The sequence below is a fragment of the Bombina bombina genome, chromosome 5, assembly GCF_027579735.1.
Source record: "Bombina bombina isolate aBomBom1 chromosome 5, aBomBom1.pri, whole genome shotgun sequence".
NCBI classification, from domain to species: Eukaryota; Metazoa; Chordata; class Amphibia; order Anura; family Bombinatoridae; genus Bombina; species Bombina bombina.
In genome coordinates this window covers 1,143,204,404-1,143,223,239 of record NC_069503.1, presented here as the reverse complement: position 1 = coordinate 1,143,223,239, position 18,836 = coordinate 1,143,204,404, and the positions used below count along the sequence as shown (strand labels likewise).

At 38.1% G+C, this 18,836-nt stretch overlaps 1 protein-coding gene across 1 annotated transcript in view; it reads left to right on the top strand.

Moving 5' to 3' along the window:
- The first annotated feature begins 16,094 nt into the window (after positions 1–16,094).
- LOC128661200 (multiple epidermal growth factor-like domains protein 6) overlaps positions 16,095–18,836 on the top strand; it is a 160,346-nt gene continuing 157,604 nt past the window's right edge. The window contains exon 1 of the mRNA XM_053715450.1: positions 16,095–17,059. Within this exon, the coding sequence (XP_053571425.1) occupies positions 16,574–17,059 (486 nt within the window). The 5' untranslated portion in view covers positions 16,095–16,573. The remainder of the gene's footprint in view (positions 17,060–18,836) is intronic.

Sequence of the window (18,836 nt, the reverse complement as noted above, 5' to 3'; positions counted from 1 at the left end):
TAACCAAAGAGTAACATCACAATATTAGACCAAAGAGCAACATCGCAGTATTAAATCAAAGAGTAACATCACAGTATTAAACTAAAGATTTACATCACAGTATTAAACTGGAGAGTAACATCACAGTATTAAACCAAAGAGTAGCATCACAGTATTAAACCAAAGAGTAACATCACAGTATTAAACCACAGAGTAACAACACAGTATTAAAATAGAGAGTAGCATCACCGTATTAAACCAAAGAGTGGCATCACAGTATTAAATGAAAGTTTAACATCACAGTATTAAACTAGAGAGTAACATCACAGTATTAAACCAAAGAGTAACATCACAGTATTAACCAAAGAGTAACATCATAGTATTAGACCAAAGAGTAACATCACAGTGTTAACCAAAGAGTAGCATCACAGTATTAGACCAAAGAGTAACATTACAGTATTAGACCAAAGAGTAACATCACATTATTACACCAAATGGTAACATCACAGTATTAAACTAAAGAGTAACATCACAGTATTAAACTACGCCTAGATTAAGAGTTCTGCGTTAGCCGTCCAAACCAGCGTTAGGGGGTCCTAACGCTGGTTTTTACCGCCCGCTGGTATTTAGAGTCAGTCAGGAAAGGGTCTAACGCTCACTTTCCAGCCGCGACTTTTCCATACCGCTGATCCCCCTACGCCAATTGTGTATCCTATCTTTTCAATGGGATCTTTCTAACGCCGGTATTTAGAGTCTTGGCTGAAGTGAGCGTTAGAAATCTAACGACAAGACTCCAGCCGCAGAGAAAAGCCAGGAGTTAAGAGCTTTTTGGGCTAACGCCGGTTCATAAAGCTCTTAACTACTGTGCTCTAAAGTACACTAACACCCATAAACTACCTATGAACCCCTAAACCGAGGCCCCCCCACATCGCCGCCACTCTATTAAATTTTTTTTAACCCCTAATCTGACAACCGCACACCGTCGCAACCTACATTATCCCTATGTACCCCTAATCTGCTGCCCCTAACACAGCCAACACCTACATAATATTTATTAACCCCTAATCTGCCCCCCCAACGTTGCCGCTACCTTACCTACAATTATTAACCCCTAATCTGCCTACCGGACCTCACCGCTACTATAATAAAGTTATGAATCCCTAATCTGCTGCCCCTAACACCGCCGACACCTACATAATATTTATTAACCCCTAATCTGCCCCCCCAACGTTGCTGCTACCTTACCTACAATTATTAACCCCTAATCTGCCGACCGGACCTCACCGCTACTATAATAAATGTATTAACCCCTAAAGCTAAGTCTAACCCTAACACCCCCCTAAGTTAAATATAATTTTTATCTAACAAAATAAAATAAATCTTATTAAATAAATTATTCCTATTTAAAGCTAAATACTTACCTGTAAAATAAACCCTAATATAGCTACAATATAAATAATAATTATATTGTAGCTATTTTAGGATTAATATATATAATATATATATAATAAAGTTATTAACCCTTAAACCTAACTCTAACCCTAACCCTAACACCCCCCTAACATAAATATAATTTAAATGAAACGAAATAACATTCCTAAAATTAACTAAATTATTCCTATTTTAAACTAAATACTTACCTATAAAATAAACTCTAATATAGCTACAATATAAATAATAATTACATTGTAGCTATTTTAGGATTTATATTTATTTTACAGGCAACTTTGTATTTATTTTAACCAGGTACAATACCCATTAAATAGTTAATAACTAATTAATAGCTACCTAGTTAAAATAAATAAAAAATTACCTGTAAAATAAATCCTAACCTAAGTTACAATTAAACCTAACACTACACTATCAATAAATAAATTAAATAAACTATCTACAATTATCTACAATTAAATACAAATAAATACACTAACTAAAGTACAAAAAATAAAAAAAGAACTAAGTTACAAAAAATAAAAAAATAATTTACAAACATTATAAAAATATTACAACAATTTTAAGCTAATTACACCTACTCTAAGCCCCCTAATAAAATAACAAAGCCCCCCAAAATAAAAAAATGCCCTACCCTATTCTAAAATAAAAATTGTAAAGCTCTTTTACCTTACCAGCCCTTAAAAGAATTCTGCTCTTTTGCCTGTAAAAAAAACCCATACAATACCCCCCCCAACATTACAACCCACCACCCACATACCCCTAATCTAACCCAAACCCCCCTTAAATAAACCTATCACTAAGCCCCTGAAGATCTTCCTACCTTATCTTCACCACGCCGGGTATCACCGATCCGTCCAGAAGAGGCTCCGAAGTCTTCATCCTATCCGGGCGATGTCTTCATCCAAGCGGGGGCTGAAGAGGTCCATCATCCGGCTGAAGTCTTCATCCAAGCGGGGGCTGAAGAGGTCCATCATCCGGCTGAAGTCTTCATCCAAGCGGGGGCTGAAGAGGTCCATCATCCGGCTGAAGTCTTCATCCAAGCGGGGGCTGAAGAGGTCCATCATCTGGCTGAAGTCTTCTATCAAGCGGCATCTTCAATCTTCTTTCTTCCGGCTCCATCTTCATCCTGCCAACGCGGAACATCCTTCTTCACCGACGAACTCCCGACGAATGAAGGTTCCTTTAAGGGACGTCATCCAAGATGGCGTCCCACGAATTCCGATTGGCTGATAGGATTCTATCAGCCAATCGGAATTAAGGTAGGAAAATTCTGATTGGCTGATGGAATCAGCCAATCAGATTGAAGTTCAATCTGATTGGCTGATCCAATCAGCCAATCAGATTGAGCTCGCATTCTATTGGCTGTTCCGTAACTAGATAGTAAAATCACAGTATTAAACTAGTCAGTAACATCACTGTTTTAAACTAAATAGTAACATCACAGTATTAAACTAGAGAGTAACATCACAGTATTAAACGAAATAGTAACATCACAGTATTAGACTAAAGAATAACATCACAGTATTAACCAAAGAGTAACATTACAGTATTAGACCAAAGAGTAACATCACAGTATTAGACCAAACAGTAACATCACAGTATTAAACTAGAGAGTAGCATCACAGTATTAAACCAAAAAGTGGCATCACAGTATTAAACGAAAGTGTAACATCACTGTATTAAACTAGAGAGTAACATCACAGTATTAAACCAAAGAGTAACATTACAGTATTAGACCAAAGAGTAACATCACATTATTAGACCAAAGAGTAACATCATAGTGTTAACCAAAGAGTAGCATCACAGTATTAGACCAAAGAGTAAAATCCCCGTATTAAACTAAATAGTAAAATCACAGTATTAAACTAGAGTAACATCACAGTATTAAACTAGAGAGTAACATCACTGTATTAAACTAAATAGTAACATCACAGTATTAAACTAGAGAGTAACATCACAGTATTAAACTAAATAGTAACATCACAGTATTAAACTAGAGAGTAACATCACAGTATTAAACTAGAGAGTAACATCACAGTATTAAACTAGAGAATAACATCAAAGTATTAAACTAGAGTGTAACATCACAGTATTCAACTAGACAGTAACATCACTGTATTAAACTAGTGTTAGTACATCTCAGGAGTGTTCTCCAACATGTTATATTTTAGGTTACGATATTATTTATATTGATCTCAGCAGTAACCTTCAATGTGTTATGTATTAGACATGTGCGTTTCGTTTCGGCTGAATTTCGTTTTCGGATGCATCCGAATTTCCGAATCGATACCATAACTAACTTCCAGAAAATTCCGAAAATGAATAAATCAGTTGCCGATTTTTCGGATCCATTTTTCATATTCAGAATTTTTCATTGTTCTAATCTAAACCGCAGTTCTCTGACATCACCGACACTAAGTCACTAAATAAAACTATTAACCCCTAAACAGCTGTTCCCCGACATCGCCGACAACAGCTAAATCACCAAATAAAGCTATTAACCCCTAAACCGCCGTTCCCCAACATTGGCGACACTAACTGAACCTATTAACCCCTAAACCGCCATTCCCAAACATCGCCAACACTAATTAAACCTATTAACCCCTAAACCGCAGTTCCCCGACATCGCTGACACTAACTGAAACACTAAATAAACCTATTAACCCCTAAATCACCATTCCCAAACATCACCAACACTAACTAAACCTATTAATCCCTAAACCGCCGTTCCCAAACATCGCCAACACTAAATAAACCTATTTATCCCTAAACCACATCGCAACAAGCTAAATTAAACTATTAACCCCTAAACCTAATACCTCCTAACTTTAACATAATTAAAATAGACCTAAATTAAAGTTACAATTATTAACTAACTTCCTATTTAAAAATAAATACAAACTTACCTGTGAAATAAAAATAAAACCTAACATTACTAAAAATAAAAAAAATAAACTTACTAAAAATAAAAAAACTAACGGCTAGATCACGAGTTTTGCGTTATAGTGAAAAAGCAGCGTTAGGTTAGAACGCTGCTTTTTCACTACCACTGGTATTACGAGTCTTGCAGATTTAGGGGCACCGCACACTTTTTTGGCCTTACCACAAATCGACTTAAGCAATTTGCGTACGTATAGTCTATTTTCAATGGGACTTCCATAGCGCCGGTTATACTAGTTTGTCCTGGGAGGCCAAAAAGTGAGAGGTACACCCTATCCCGTCAAGATTTGTACCGCATTTTAAAGTCAGTAGTTATGAGTTTTACACTACAAAGCCGTAGCATAAAACTCATAACTAAGTGCTAAAAAGTACACTAACACCCATAAACTACCTATTAACCCCAAACCGAGGCCCTCCTGCATCGCAAACACTATAATAAAAATATTAACCCCTAATCTGCTGCTCCCGACATCACCGCCACTATAATAAACATATTAACCTCTAAACCGCCGCACTCCCGCCTCGGAAACATTAGTTAAATATTATTAACCCCTAATCTGCCGCCACTAACATTGCCGCCACCTACCTACATTTATTAACCCCTAATCTGCCACCCCCAACGTCACCGCCACTATATTATATTTATTAACCCCTAAACCTAAGTCTAACCCTAACACCCCCTAACTTAAATATAATTAAAATAAATATAAATAAAACCTACAATTATTACCTAAATTATTCCTATTTAAAACTAAATACTTACCTGTAAAATAAACCCTAAGCTAGCTACAATATAACTATTAGTTACATTGTAGCTAAATAGGTTTTATTTTTATTTTACAGGCAAGTTTGTATTTATTTTAACTAGGTAGAAAAGTTACTAAATAGTTATTAACTATTTACTAACTACCTAGCTAAAATAAATACAAATTGACCTGTAAAATAAAACCTAACATGTCTTACAATAACACCTAACCTAACACTACAATTAAATAAATTCCCTAAATTAAATACAATTAACTAAATTCAATAAAATTAGCTAAATTACAAAAAACCCCCACTAAATTACAGAAAATAAAAAACAAATTACAAGATCTTTAAACTAATTACACCTAATCTAATAACCCTATCAAAATAAAAATCTCAACCAAAATAATAAAAACCCCTAGCCTAAACTAAACTACCAATAGCCCTTAAAAGGGCCTTTTGTGGGGCATTGCTCCAAAGAAATCAGCTTTTTTACCTGTAAATTGTTTTACAAACAACCCCCCAACAGTAAAACCCACCACCCACACAACCAACCCTCCAAATAAAACCCTAATTAAAAAAAACTAAGCTCCCCATTGCCCTGAAAAGGGCATTTTCAATGGGCATTGCCCTTAAAAGGGCATTTAGCTCTATTGCTGCCCAAAGCCCTAACCTAAAAATAAAACCCACCCAGTAAACCCTTAAAAAAACCTAACACTAACCGCCTGAAGATCCACTTACAGTTTTGAAGATCCGATATCCATCCTCAATGAAGCCGGGAGAAGTCCTCATCAAAGCGGCAAGAAGTCCTCAACGAAGCCGGGAGAAGTCTTCATCCAAGCCGGGAGAAGTGGTCCTCCAGACGGGCAGAAGTCTTCATCCACACGGCATCTTCTATCTTCATTCATCCGGCTCGGAGCGGGTCCATCTTCAAGACATCAGGCACGGAGCATCCTCTTCCAACAACGACTACCCGACAAATGAAGGTACCTTTAAGTGATGTCATCCAAGATGGCGTGCCTTAGATTCCGATTGGCTGATAGAATTCTATCAGCCAATTGGAATCAAGGTTGAAAAAATACTATTGGCTGATGCAATCAGCCAATAGGATTGAACTTTAATCCTATTGGATGATCCAATCAGCCAATAGGATTGAGCTTTAATCCTATTGGCTGATCCAATCAGCCAATAGGATTGAGCTAGCATTCTATTGGCTGTTCCAATCAGCCAATAGAATGCAAGCTCAATCCTATTAGCTGATTGCATCAGCCAATAGGATTTTTTAAACATTAATTCCGATTGGCTGATAGAATTCTATCAGCCAATCGGAATCTAAGGGACGCCATCTTGGATGACGTCACTTAAAGGTACCTTCATTCGTCAGGTAGTCGTCGTTAGAAGAAGATGCTCCACGCCGGATGGATGAAGATAGAAGATGCCGTCTGGATGAAGACTTCTGCCCATCTGGAGGACCACTTCTCCCGGCTTCGATGAAGACTTCTCCCGGCTTCGTTGAGGACTTCTTGCCGCTTCGATAAGAACTTCTCCCGGCTTCGTGGAGGATGGATGTTGGATCTTCAAAACTGTAAGTGCATCTTCAGGGGGTTAGTGTTAGGTTTTTTTAAGGGTTTATTGGATGGGTTTTATTTTTAGGTTAGGGCTTTGGGCAGCAATAGAGTTGGGCAGCAATTGGTTGTGTGGGTGGTGGTGGGGGTTATTTGTAAAAAAAATTACAGGTAAAAGAGCCAATTTCTTTGGGGCAATGCCCCGCAAAAGGCCCTTTTAAGGGCTATTGGTAGTTTAGTTTAGGCTAGGGGTTTTTATTATTTTGGGTGGGCTTTTTTTATTTTGATAGGGCTATTAGATTAGGTGTAACTAGTTTAAAGATCTTGTAATTTGTTTTTTATTTTCTGTAATTTAGTGTTTGTTTGTTTGTTTTTGTAATTTAGCTAATTTTATTGAATTTAGTTAATTGTATTTAATTTAGGGAATTTATTTAATTGTAGGGTTAAGTTAGGTATTATTGTAAGACAGGTTAGGTTTTATTTTACAGGTCAATTTGTATTTATTTTAGCTAGGTAGTTAGTAAATAGTTAATAACTATTTAGTAACTATTCTACCTAGTTAAAATAAATACAAACTTGCCTGTAAAATGTAACTATTAGTTATATTGTAGCTAGTTTAGGGTTTATTTTACAGGTAAGTATTTAGTTTTAAATAGGAATAATTTAGGTAATAATTGTTGGTTTTATTTATATTTATTTTAATTATATTTAAGTTAGGGGGTGTTAGGGTTAGACTTAGGTTTAGGGGTTAATAAATATAATATAGTGGCGGTGACGTTGGGGGCGGCAGATTAGGGGTTAATAAATGTAGGTATGTGGCGGTGATGTTAGGGGCGGCAGATTAGGGGTTAATAATATTTGACTAGTGTTTGCGATGCGGGAGTACGGCGGTTTAGGGGTTAATAGGTTTATTATAGTGGCGGCGACGTTGGGGCGGCAGATTGGGGTTAATAACATTATGTAGGTGTCGGCGTTGTTGTGGGCAGCAGATTAGGGGTTAATAAATATAATGTAGGTGGTAGCGATGTCCGGAGTGGCAGATTATGGGTTAATAAGCATAATGTCGGTGTCAGCGATGTCGGGGGTGGCAGATTAGGGGTTAATAAGTGTAAGGTTAGGGGTGTTTAGACTCGGTTTATGTTAGGGTGTTAGGTGTAAACATAAAATGTGTTTCCCCATAGGAATCAATTGGGCTGCGTTACTGAGCTTTACACTGCTTTATTGCAGGTGTTAGACTTTTTGTCAGCCGGCTCTCCCCATTGATGTCTATGGGGAAATCGTGCACGAGCACGTATGACCAGCTCACCGCTGACTTAAGCGGCGCAGGTATTGGAGTGCAGAATTTTAACGTTGGGTTTGTAAAAACCTGTAATACCAGCGCTGTAGGAAAGTGAGTGGTGAGAATAAAGTTCAAGTTAGCGCCGCACCCCTCATAACACAAAATTTATAATCTAGCCTAATGATTACTAAAAAAATAAAAATACCATTACAAAAAATAAAAAAATACCATTACAAAAAACAACAAACAAAATTATCCAAATTAATAAAAATTATTCCTATTCTAATATCCTGTTTTAAAAAAACAAAACCCACCCCAAAATAAAAAATCCTAATCTATAATAAACTACCAAGGGCCCTTAAAAGGTGCTTTTGTAGGGCATTGCCCTAAAGTTAACAGCTCTTTTGCAAACAAATAAAAACAAACACCCTCTAACATTACAAACCCCATTCAGCTCTTTTTTTGGCCATTAATAAAAAAAAAAGCCCTAATCTAGAAAAAAACACCCCAAAATAACAAAAAAAAACTAACACTAAGCTCAGAATCAGTACTCACAGTTGCTGAAGTCCGGCGAAAGATCTTTATCCCAGCGGCGAAGCATCTTCATCCAGGCGGCTCCATCTGTATTCATCGCGGGACTGGCATCTTCTATCTTCATCCCAGTGGAGGAGGAGCAGTCGTTGGATGCACGGAGGCGGAGGTCCAGGCGGAGGTCCATCGGTCCAACGTGGAGGTCCTCTATATGTGATCGTCCGCCACACACTAAGGATTCAATGCAAGGTACCCCTTTTATATTGGGGTACCGTTGCATTCCTATTGGTTGAAAAATTTAAATCATCCAATAGCAATGAGAGCTGCTTAAATCCTATTGGCTGATTTGAACAGCCAATAGGATTTAAGCAGCTCTCATTCCTATTAGCTGATTTGAATTTCCAAAATCAAATCCACCAATAGGAATGCAAGGGATGCCATTTTGAAAAGGCTCCCTTGCATTGAAGATTCAGTATATGGCGGCGACCGTATGAAGAGGATGCTCCACACCGGATGTCTTCAGGATGGACCCGCTCCGCGCTGCCAGGATGAAGATAGAAGAAGCCGCTGGGATGAAGACAAAAGTCGCGGCCTGGATTGATGAAGACCTTGCCGTCTGGATGAAGACCTCTCGCCGTCTGGATGTCCGGAGTTCAGAAACTGTAAGTGGATCTTCGGGGGTTAGTGTTAGGACTTTTTAAACTTTTTTGGGTGTTTTTTTTGTTTTGTTTAGGGTTGGGGCTTTTCTTAAGAGTTAAATGCCATTTTCAGGGCAATGCAAAAGGGCTAAATGCCCTTTTAAGGGCAATGCCCATACAAATACCCTTTTCAGGGCAATGGGTAGCTTAGGTATTTGTTAGAGTTAGTTTTTTTTATTTTGGGGGGTTGGTTAGGTATAGGCTGACCATATTGCCGCTTTAAAAAGGGACACATATGAAAAATACATATGTCAGGGCTGTTTTCAGGGCTGTTTAAAGAAATGGTTTTGTATAAGAACCCTCACATATGTATTTTTCATATGTGTTCCTTCTTAAAGCGGCAATATGGTCAGCCTAGTTAGGTAGTGGGTTTTACTGTTGGGGGGTCTTTGTATTTTTTTTACAGGTAAAAGAGCTGTTTAACTTAGGGCAATGCCCTACAAAAGGCCCATTTAAGGGCTGTTGGTAGTTTATTGTAGGCTAGTTTTTTTTTATTTTGGGTGGGCTTTATTATATTTATAGGGCTATTAGATTAGGTGTAATTTTTTTTTATTTTTGATAATTTCGTTTGTTATTTTTCGTAGTTTAGTATTTTTTATTTTTGTAATTAGATACTTGGTAATTTTTATAGTAGTGTTAGGATTTTTTTTAAATTGTATTTTAGTTTTCTTTAATTGGTAATTAGTTTAATAGTTATATTAGTTTAATTGTTAGTTTAAACTTAGTTTTTTTTTTAATTTGACAGGTAAGTTTTAATTTAATTTAAGATAGGGAAATTGTAATTTTAATATAAAGTTAGGGGGGCGTGAGGTTTAGGGGTTACTAGGTTTATTTAGTATATTTCGTTGTCGGAGGCTTGCGGTTTAGGGGTTAATAGGTTTATTATAGTGGCAGCAGTGTAGGGGTTAATAACTTTAGTATAGTGGGGGCAATGTGGGCGGACGACAGATTAGGGGTTAATAATACTGTATTTAAATAGTGTTTGCGATGTGGGAGGGTGGCAGTTTAGGGGTTAATAACTTTATTATAGTGGCAGCGATGTTGGGAGCGGCAGATTAGGGGTTAATAACTTTATTATAGTGTTTGCAATGCGGGAGGGCCTTGGTTTAGGGGTTAATAGGTAGTTTATGCGTGTTAGTTTACTTTGTAGCAGTTTAGTTATGAGTTTTATGTAACAGTTTTGTAGCGTAAAACTCATAACTACTGCTCTCAGATTGCGAAACTGGAACACAAGCATTTTAGCCTCACTGTAAAACTCATAATGGCTGCGCTATGGAAGTCCCATTAAAAAAACGTCATTTTTACAAGTGCGGGACTGACGTTGCGTTACAGGCTAAAAGGCTTGCGGTACAGCTATACCGACAAGACTCGTAATGGCTGCGGTGCTGTTTTAACGATGAAATTACCATTTTTTTCAATGTTAAAACCTGAACGCAAAACTTGTAATCTAGGTGATATCCTTTTATGTGAAGAACCCTGGAATGGGAAGTATTTATATTTTTATTTCGGCTTGGCGCACATGAGAAAATGCAATTGAGTTCACAAGCGAGTAGGGTGTTAGTTTTCCCCCCACTTTTTTTTGTTCCTTTGATTTTTGTGGGGGATGACGTCAACGTTATTCCAATATTCGGCTTTTTACACATCAAGTTAGCGCGTAAGTGAAACTTTTTACTTTTAACTTGTAATAGGAGCGCTACCCAACACGTGCAAAAAGCTTACTTCTGGTGGAGTTAGCACGTGAGCAAGATTGATAAATAACGCTTCATTTGTAATCTAGCCCAGAATATTAAGTGTGCTGAGTATTTTGAGAAAAAACAGTGAGACCTGTAGGGCGGACATGTTTAGATAATAACGCTGGGACGCTTGTTGCACTTATAATCAGTGTTCCCTTCTAAGGCCGGTTATGTGAGCCGCCCAGTAGTGAAACAGTTAATAAGGGAACCACACCTTGCAGTCTGCATTGTGTACTGCTTGCTAATCGCTCTAATTAATTGTTTCACTGCTGTGCCTTAGAGGGAACACTTCTTATAAGTATACATTTCTATGTGTTTTTTGCACATTCAGTGTACTTAAAGGAATAGGAAACCCCAAGATTTTCTTTCATTACTTGGATAGAACATACAATTTTATACAACTTTCTAATGTACTTCTATTATCAAATTGACTTCATTCTTATGCTATCCTTTGCTGAAGGAACAGCATTGCACTACAAGCAGCTAGCTAAACTCCTCTAGTTAGCCAATCACAAGAGACAAACGTGTGCAGGCACCAATCAGCAGTTAGCTCCTCCTAGTGTAGGATATGTGCATATTCTTTTTCAACAAGGGATACCAAAAGAACAAAGCACATTTGTAAATAGAAGTGATTTAAAAAGTGTCTTACAATGACCTGCTCTCTCTGAATCATGCAAGTTTAATTTTGACTTTTCTATCCCTTTAAATTATGATTTACGCTGTGCCTATTTTTGATGCACTTTAACAATACATTTTCTTCCTGAATATTTTTGTATGAATGGCTCAATTATTTGTTTTGTATTTTTTTTAAATTACAATTTTTATTGTGCACTTGTGTAATGTCTGCATCTCCTTTCCATATGAAAATGCAGTATACGCCCCTTAGCGAGACGCCCTGTTTTCAGGTAAAAATTGGCTTTAGATCATTCCACTAAAGAAATAGTACTGACAAGCTTTCTTATAGAATCTCACCAGCCCAGAGACCTTTAGATCATTCCACTAAAGAAATAGTACTGACAAGCTTTCTTATAGAATCTCATCAGCCCAGAGACCTTTAGATCATTCCACTAAAGAAATAGTACTGACAAGCTTCCTTATAGAATCTCACCAGCCCAGAGACCTTTAGATCATTCCACTAAAGAAATAGTACTGACAAGCTTTCTTATAGAATCTCATCAGCCCAGAGACCTTTAGATCATTCCACTAAAGAAATAGTACTGACAAGCTTCCTTATAGAATCTCACCAGCCCAGAGACCTTTAGATCATTCCACTAAAGAAATAGTACTGACAAGCTTCCTTATAGAATCTCACCAGCCCAGAGACCTTTAGATCATTCCACTAAAGAAATAGTACTGACAAGCTTCCTTATAGAATCTCACCAGCCCAGAGACCTTTAGATCATTCCACTAAAGAAATAGTACCGACAAGCTTCCTTATAGAATCTCACCAGCCCAGAGACCTTTAGATCATTCCACTAAAGAAATAGTACTGACAAGCTTTCTTATAGAATCTCACCAGCCCAGAGACCTTTAGATCATTCCACTAAAGAAATAGTACTGACAAGCTTCCTTATAGAATCTCACCAGCCCAGAGACCTTTAGATCAGTCCACTAAAGAAATAGTACTGACAAGCTTTCTTATAGAATCTCATCAGCCAAGAGACCTTTAGATCATTCCACTAAAGAAATAGTACTGACAAGCTTCCTTATAGAATCTCACCAGCCCAGAGACCTTTAGATCATTCCACTAAAGAAATAGTACCGACAAGCTTCCTTATAGAATCTCACCAGCCCAGAGACCTTTAGATCATTCCACTAAAGAAATAGTACTGACAAGCTTTCTTATAGAATCTCACCAGCCCAGAGACCTTTAGATCAGTCCACTAAAGAAATAGTACTGACAAGCTTTCTTATAGAATCTCACCAGCCCAGAGACCTTTAGATCAGTCCACTAAAGAAATAGTACTGACAAGCTTCCTTATAGAATCTCACCAGCCCAGAGACCTTTAGATCATTCCACTAAAGAAATAGTACTGACAAGCTTCCTTATAGAATCTCACCAGCCCAGAGACCTTTAGATCAGTCCACTAAAGAAATAGTACCGACAAGCTTCCTTATAGAATCTCACCAGCCCAGAGACCTTTAGATCATTCCACTAAAGAAATAGTACTGACAAGCTTCCTTATAGAATCTCACCAGCCCAGAGACCTTTAGATCATCAAGCTCCAGGTGTTATGCAGATACTGTCACAGACCACTACAGCCACAGATATTCGGAAAAATGTGTTGTTGTCATTTATTTGTTGCTGGGGTTTTTGTTGTGGGTCCTGTGGAGTGTTGGGTTATTGGCACTCTTACATATAATTCATACCTTAATTAAAAAAATAGTTTATAGCAAAAAATGCCAACCATCATCTGAGTCTTAAAGGGATACTGAACCCTAATTTTTTCTTTTGTGTTTCAGATAGAGAGCGCAATTTTAAGCAACTTTCTAATTTACTCCTATTATCAAATTTTCTTCATTCTCTTGGTATCTTTATTTGAAATGCAAGAATGTAAGTTTAGATGCCGGCCCATTTTTGGTGAACAACCTGGGTTGTTCTTGCTGATTGGTGGATAAATTCACCCACCAATAAACAAGTGCTGTCCAGTGTCCTGAACAAACAATAGCTTAGATGCCTTCTTTTTTAAATAAAGATAGCAAAAGAACGAAGAAAAATTGATAATAGGAGTAAATTAGAAAGTTGCTTAAAATTGCATACTCTATCTGAATCACAAAAGAACAAATTTGGGTTCAGTGTCCCTTTAAGTGAGTCTTAAAGGGATACTAAACCCAAATTTTTTTGTTTAATGATTCAGATAGATTATTCAACTTTAAGGAACTTCCTAATGTACTCCTATTATCAATTTTTCTTTGTTCTCTTGCTATCTTTATTTGAAAAGCAGGAATCTAAGCTTAGTAAAAGTAAAAATAGTTAGAGTTTAGTTTTTTTTTTTTTTTGACGGACTTTATTTTCAGGTATAATTATTTTTTATTTTGGATAATGTATTTTTTTTTGTAACTTAGTTGTTTTTTTGTAACAGCTTTTTTTTATTTTTTGTAACTTAGAAGGGGTTATTTTAGAGGGGGGTTAGTTTAGAAGGGGGTTTAGTTCAGAGGGGGGGTTAGTTTAGAGGGGCATTTATTTTAGAGGGGGGTTAGTTTAGAGGGGCATTTATTTTGGAGGGGGGTTAGTTTAGAGGGGCGTTTATTTTAGAGGGGGGTTAGTTTAGAGGGGCATTTATTTTAGAGGGGGGTTTAGGTATTAGTGTAGTTCTAGTTAACTTTGAGAAGTGGCGGTTTAGGCTTTAATCTCCTAACCACCCCCTGTACCTGTATGAGGGTTGATTAGGTGATTAATGATGGTTATCATTTATTAGGCCTTAATCAACTAACCACAACTCATACCTGTGATTAGGTTAGGGCAATTTAGGGGTTAATAGTGCATTTATCTACAATTTTAAAAATATTATGCATTCTTGTCTCTGATACGTATTCTTTTAACTATTGTATATAAATTAATATGTATTTATTTTTTCTTGTTGTGTTTTTATTTTAAATATACGTGCCCTGGTATCTGTGTATTATTAGGGGGAGGTGAGAGGTACGTGCCCTGGTGTCTGTGTATTAGGAGGTGAGAGGTACGTGCCCTGGTGTCTGTGTATTAGGAGGAGGTGAGAGGTACATGCTCTGGTGTCTGTGTATTAGGGGGAGGTGAGAGGTACGTGCCCTGGTGTCTGTATTAGGAGGAGGTGAGAGGTACGTGCCCTGGTGTCTGTGTATTAGGGGGAAGTGAGAGGTACGTGCCCTGGTGTCTGTGTATTAGGAGGTGAGAGGTACGTGCCCTGGTGTCTGTGTATTAGGAGGTGAGAGGTACGTGCCCTGGTGTATGTTTATTAGGGGGAGGTGAGAGTTTCGTGCCCTGGTGTATGTGTATTAGGAGGAGGTGAGAGGTACATGCCCTTGTGTCTGTGTATTAGGAGGTGAGAGGTACGTGCCCTGGTATCTGTGTATTAGGGGGAGGTGAGAGGTACATGCCCTGGTGTCTGTGTATTAGGAGGTGAGAGGTACGTGCCCTGGTGTCTGTGTATTGGGAGGAGGTGAGAGGTACGTGCCCTGGTGTCTGTGTATTAGGAGGAGGTGAGAGGTACATGCCCTGGTGTCTGTGTATTAGGAGGAGGTGAGAGGTACGTGCCCTGGTGTCTGTGTATTAGGAGGAGGTGAGAGGTACGTGTCCTGGTGCCTGTGTATTAGGAGGAGGTGAGAGGTACGTGCCCTTGTGTCTGTGTATTGGGAGGAGGTGAGAGGTACGTGCCCTGGTGTCTGTGTATTGGGAGGAGGTGAGAGGTACGTGCCCTGGTGTCTGTGTATTGGGAGGAGGTGAGAGGTACGTGCCCTTGTGTCTGTGTATTGGGAGGAGGTGAGAGGTACGTGCCCTGGTGTCTGTGTATTGGGAGGAGGTGAGAGGTACGTGCCCTGGTGCCTGTGTATTAGGAGGAGGTGAGAGGTACGTGCCCTTGTGTCTGTGTATTGGGAGGAGGTGAGAGGTACGTGCCCTGGTGTCTGTGTATTGGGAGGAGGTGAGAGGTACGTGCCCTGGTGTCTGTGTATTAGGGGGAGGTGAGAGGTACGTGCCCTGGTGTCTGTGTATTGGGAGGAGGTGAGAGGTACGTGCCCTGGTGTCTGTATATTGGGAGGAGGTGAGAGGTACGTGCCCTGGTGTCTGTGTATTGGGAGGAGGTGAGAGGTACATGCCCTGGTGTCTGTGTATTGGGAGGAGGTGAGAGGTACGTGCCCTGGTGTCTGTGTATTAGAAGTAGGGGATAGGTATAAGTCTTAGGATCCTGATGTTTGTGTATAAGGAGGTAAGAGGTAGGGTAGAATACAATGTAAAACAGTTACATTATAATGTTACAGTATAGAATTAAACAGTCTGTTATATAAAACCCATATTTACATTTTCTGAAGCAGATATGAAACACTGAGGTATCCTGAGCTAGCTTTACACACTACAGCTTATACCAGTGTGTCCTGCTGAATATAAGGAATAGGATTTATGGTAGAGCTTGTAGCAGACACGTTCCTGTGACATCACATGGGAAATATGTTTCTCATTACTCGCATCCTGCCCTAAATTACAAACTGAGAGAAGGGTCTGAGGAGTTACTAAGCTTTAGGAACAGAGGAGCTAAGTACTGGGTCACTGAGGCTTCTACAGAGGGGCAGTTTTTTAGACATCATTAGACCAGGTCTGTCCATCACTATATAAATCATTATTGCTTCACCTGATTGCACTTATCTATCCTCCATATCAGCTCACTCTTCCTGTTTACCTGCTGTTTGCCCTTCTGTTCTGTCTGATTTCTGCAAGGAATTTGTTCCCTTAGACTTTCAGGGATAGTAACTTCTCATCAGGACAAGGAAGGACATGTTCTCACCCTGAGGCTATTTACAGTCTCATAATGACCCAGAGACCCTGGGAACTTTGTATTTTCTATTATTTAACAGCTTGTTCTAGTTAAGCTGACACAGAATAAAGACTGTTCAGTAACAAGGTAAACATTATTATAATTTATTTGTAGAGTGCCAACAGATTCTGCTGCGCTAAACATGAGGTCTTTCCTAAGTTTGTGGACAATTCTTCTGCTTTTGCTGGTCACATTGTCTGCTGAGACGGAACCATCACAGGAGAGACAACTACCTACTGAAATTGTTACAGAAAAAAAGCTTAAATCAAAAGCTGATGGATCTGATACAGAAGCAAAGATCATTATAGGATCCCAGGAATCTTTAGCTAAGAATGAAATCCTATCAGGATCTCATGTATCTGTTCTTGAGGAGATCTTCCCAAAACAGAGATCTAGTCTCTGGCCATCAGCACAGGGATCTAGTGTCCAGCCACCAGCACAAGGATCTAGTGTCCAGCCATCAGCACAAGGATCTAGTGTCCAGCCATTAGAACAAGGATCTAGTGTCCAGCAATTAGCACAAGGATCTAGTGTCCAGCTAACAGAACAGGGATCTAATGTCCTGATATTGTCCGGTCCAGCATTAGATATAAAGCAGGCAACGCCAGACACAACCACCAGATTTCAGGTAAGTTCTGATCCTATCTCAAAACAGGGACATTAAAGTAATTGTGTATATATATATATATATATATATATATATATATTACAGTATGTTTCAGTAATTAATGATTGCAATGCAAATTACCTTAATACCTTATAAATGTAATTGTTTTAAAACTGTCATTTTGTTAGCAAAAAAAGTGCAGGGTTTTGCTAGTTTGTGCAGTACTGGGATAAACCCTCTGAGAAGGGTGTTCTTTATTGTGGAAAATCAGAGTCCAGATATAACTGATCTCCTGCGCTGATCTAAACAAGGGCAGTGTAGCATGTAGCAGGGTAAGTGAAAACACAGCAGTATATAGAATACACTTCAATATTTCTGGGGATGGAGAAAAAAACACAGTTTTGAAAGGTCAATTAGACTACGTGTACAAAATAATTATGTATACTCCCTGTATTGTTTTCTTTATGTAATCCTTAAAGGGTAATCTTTCTTTTATAATTCAAATAGAACATTCAGTTTTAAACTATTTGCTAATTTACTTAAAATTATCACATTTTCAAATATTTTTTTCAAATAATTTGTATTTGACAGTCAGGTAGATTGCGAGTTATGCGCGCTATAGGGAATTTAAAGAACGCAACAAAAGTTGCTTTATTTCACCCTCTATAGCGCAGCCATTACAAGTTTTGAAACAGCCGGCTTCGGCGTGCGATATGGTTGCATTGAGCTCCAAACCGCACAAAATACAAGCGCTGCGTTGACGTGCTCATGCACGCTTTCCCCATAGACATCAATGAGGAGAGCGGGTTAGAAAAAAAACTAACACCTGCGATCACGGAATCAAAAGCTCTGTAACGCAGCCCCTTTGATGTCTATGGGGGAAAAAAAAAGCTATGTTTAAACCTAACACCCTAACATAAACTCCACATCTAAACACCTCTAATTTGCTGCCCCGACATCGCCGCCACCTAAATAATGTTATTAACCCCTAATCTGCCACTCTTGATATCGCCGCCACCTAAATAAATCTATTAACCCCTAATTTGCCGCCCCCGATATCGCTGCCACTATACTAAAGTTATTAACCCCTATTCCCCTGTACCCCAACATCGCCCACACTATAATAAATCTATTAACCCCTATTACGCCACACCCCAACATTGCGCCAACTAATTAAAGTTATTAACCCCTAAACCTCTGGCCTCCCACATCACTACCACTAAATAAACCTATTAACCCCTAAACTGCCAGCCCCCACATTGCAACAACCTAAATTAAATTATATTAACCCCTAAACCTAACCCTAACTTAACCCTAAACCTAACCGTAACCCCAACACCCCCTAACTTTAACATAATTAAAATAGAGCTAAATTAAAGTTACAATTATTAACTAAATAATTCCTATTTAAAACTAAATACATATTTACCTGTGAAATAAAACCTTAGCTAGCTACAATATAACTAATAGTTATATTGTAGCTAGCTTAGGTTTTATTTTTATTTCACAGGTAAGTTTGTATTTATTTTAACAAGCTAGACTAGTTAGTAAATAGTTATTAACTATTCACTAACTACCTAGTTAAAATAAATACAAACTTACCTGTGAAATAAAACTTAAGCTGCCTTACACTAAAACCTAACATCACAAAAAATAAAAAAACACTAAAATTACAAAAAATAAAAAAAACACTACCATTACAAAAAATAACAAACAAAATTATCCAAAACAATAAAAAATATTACTACTCTAATACAATTAAAAAAAACCACCCCAAAATAAAAAACCCTAATCTATA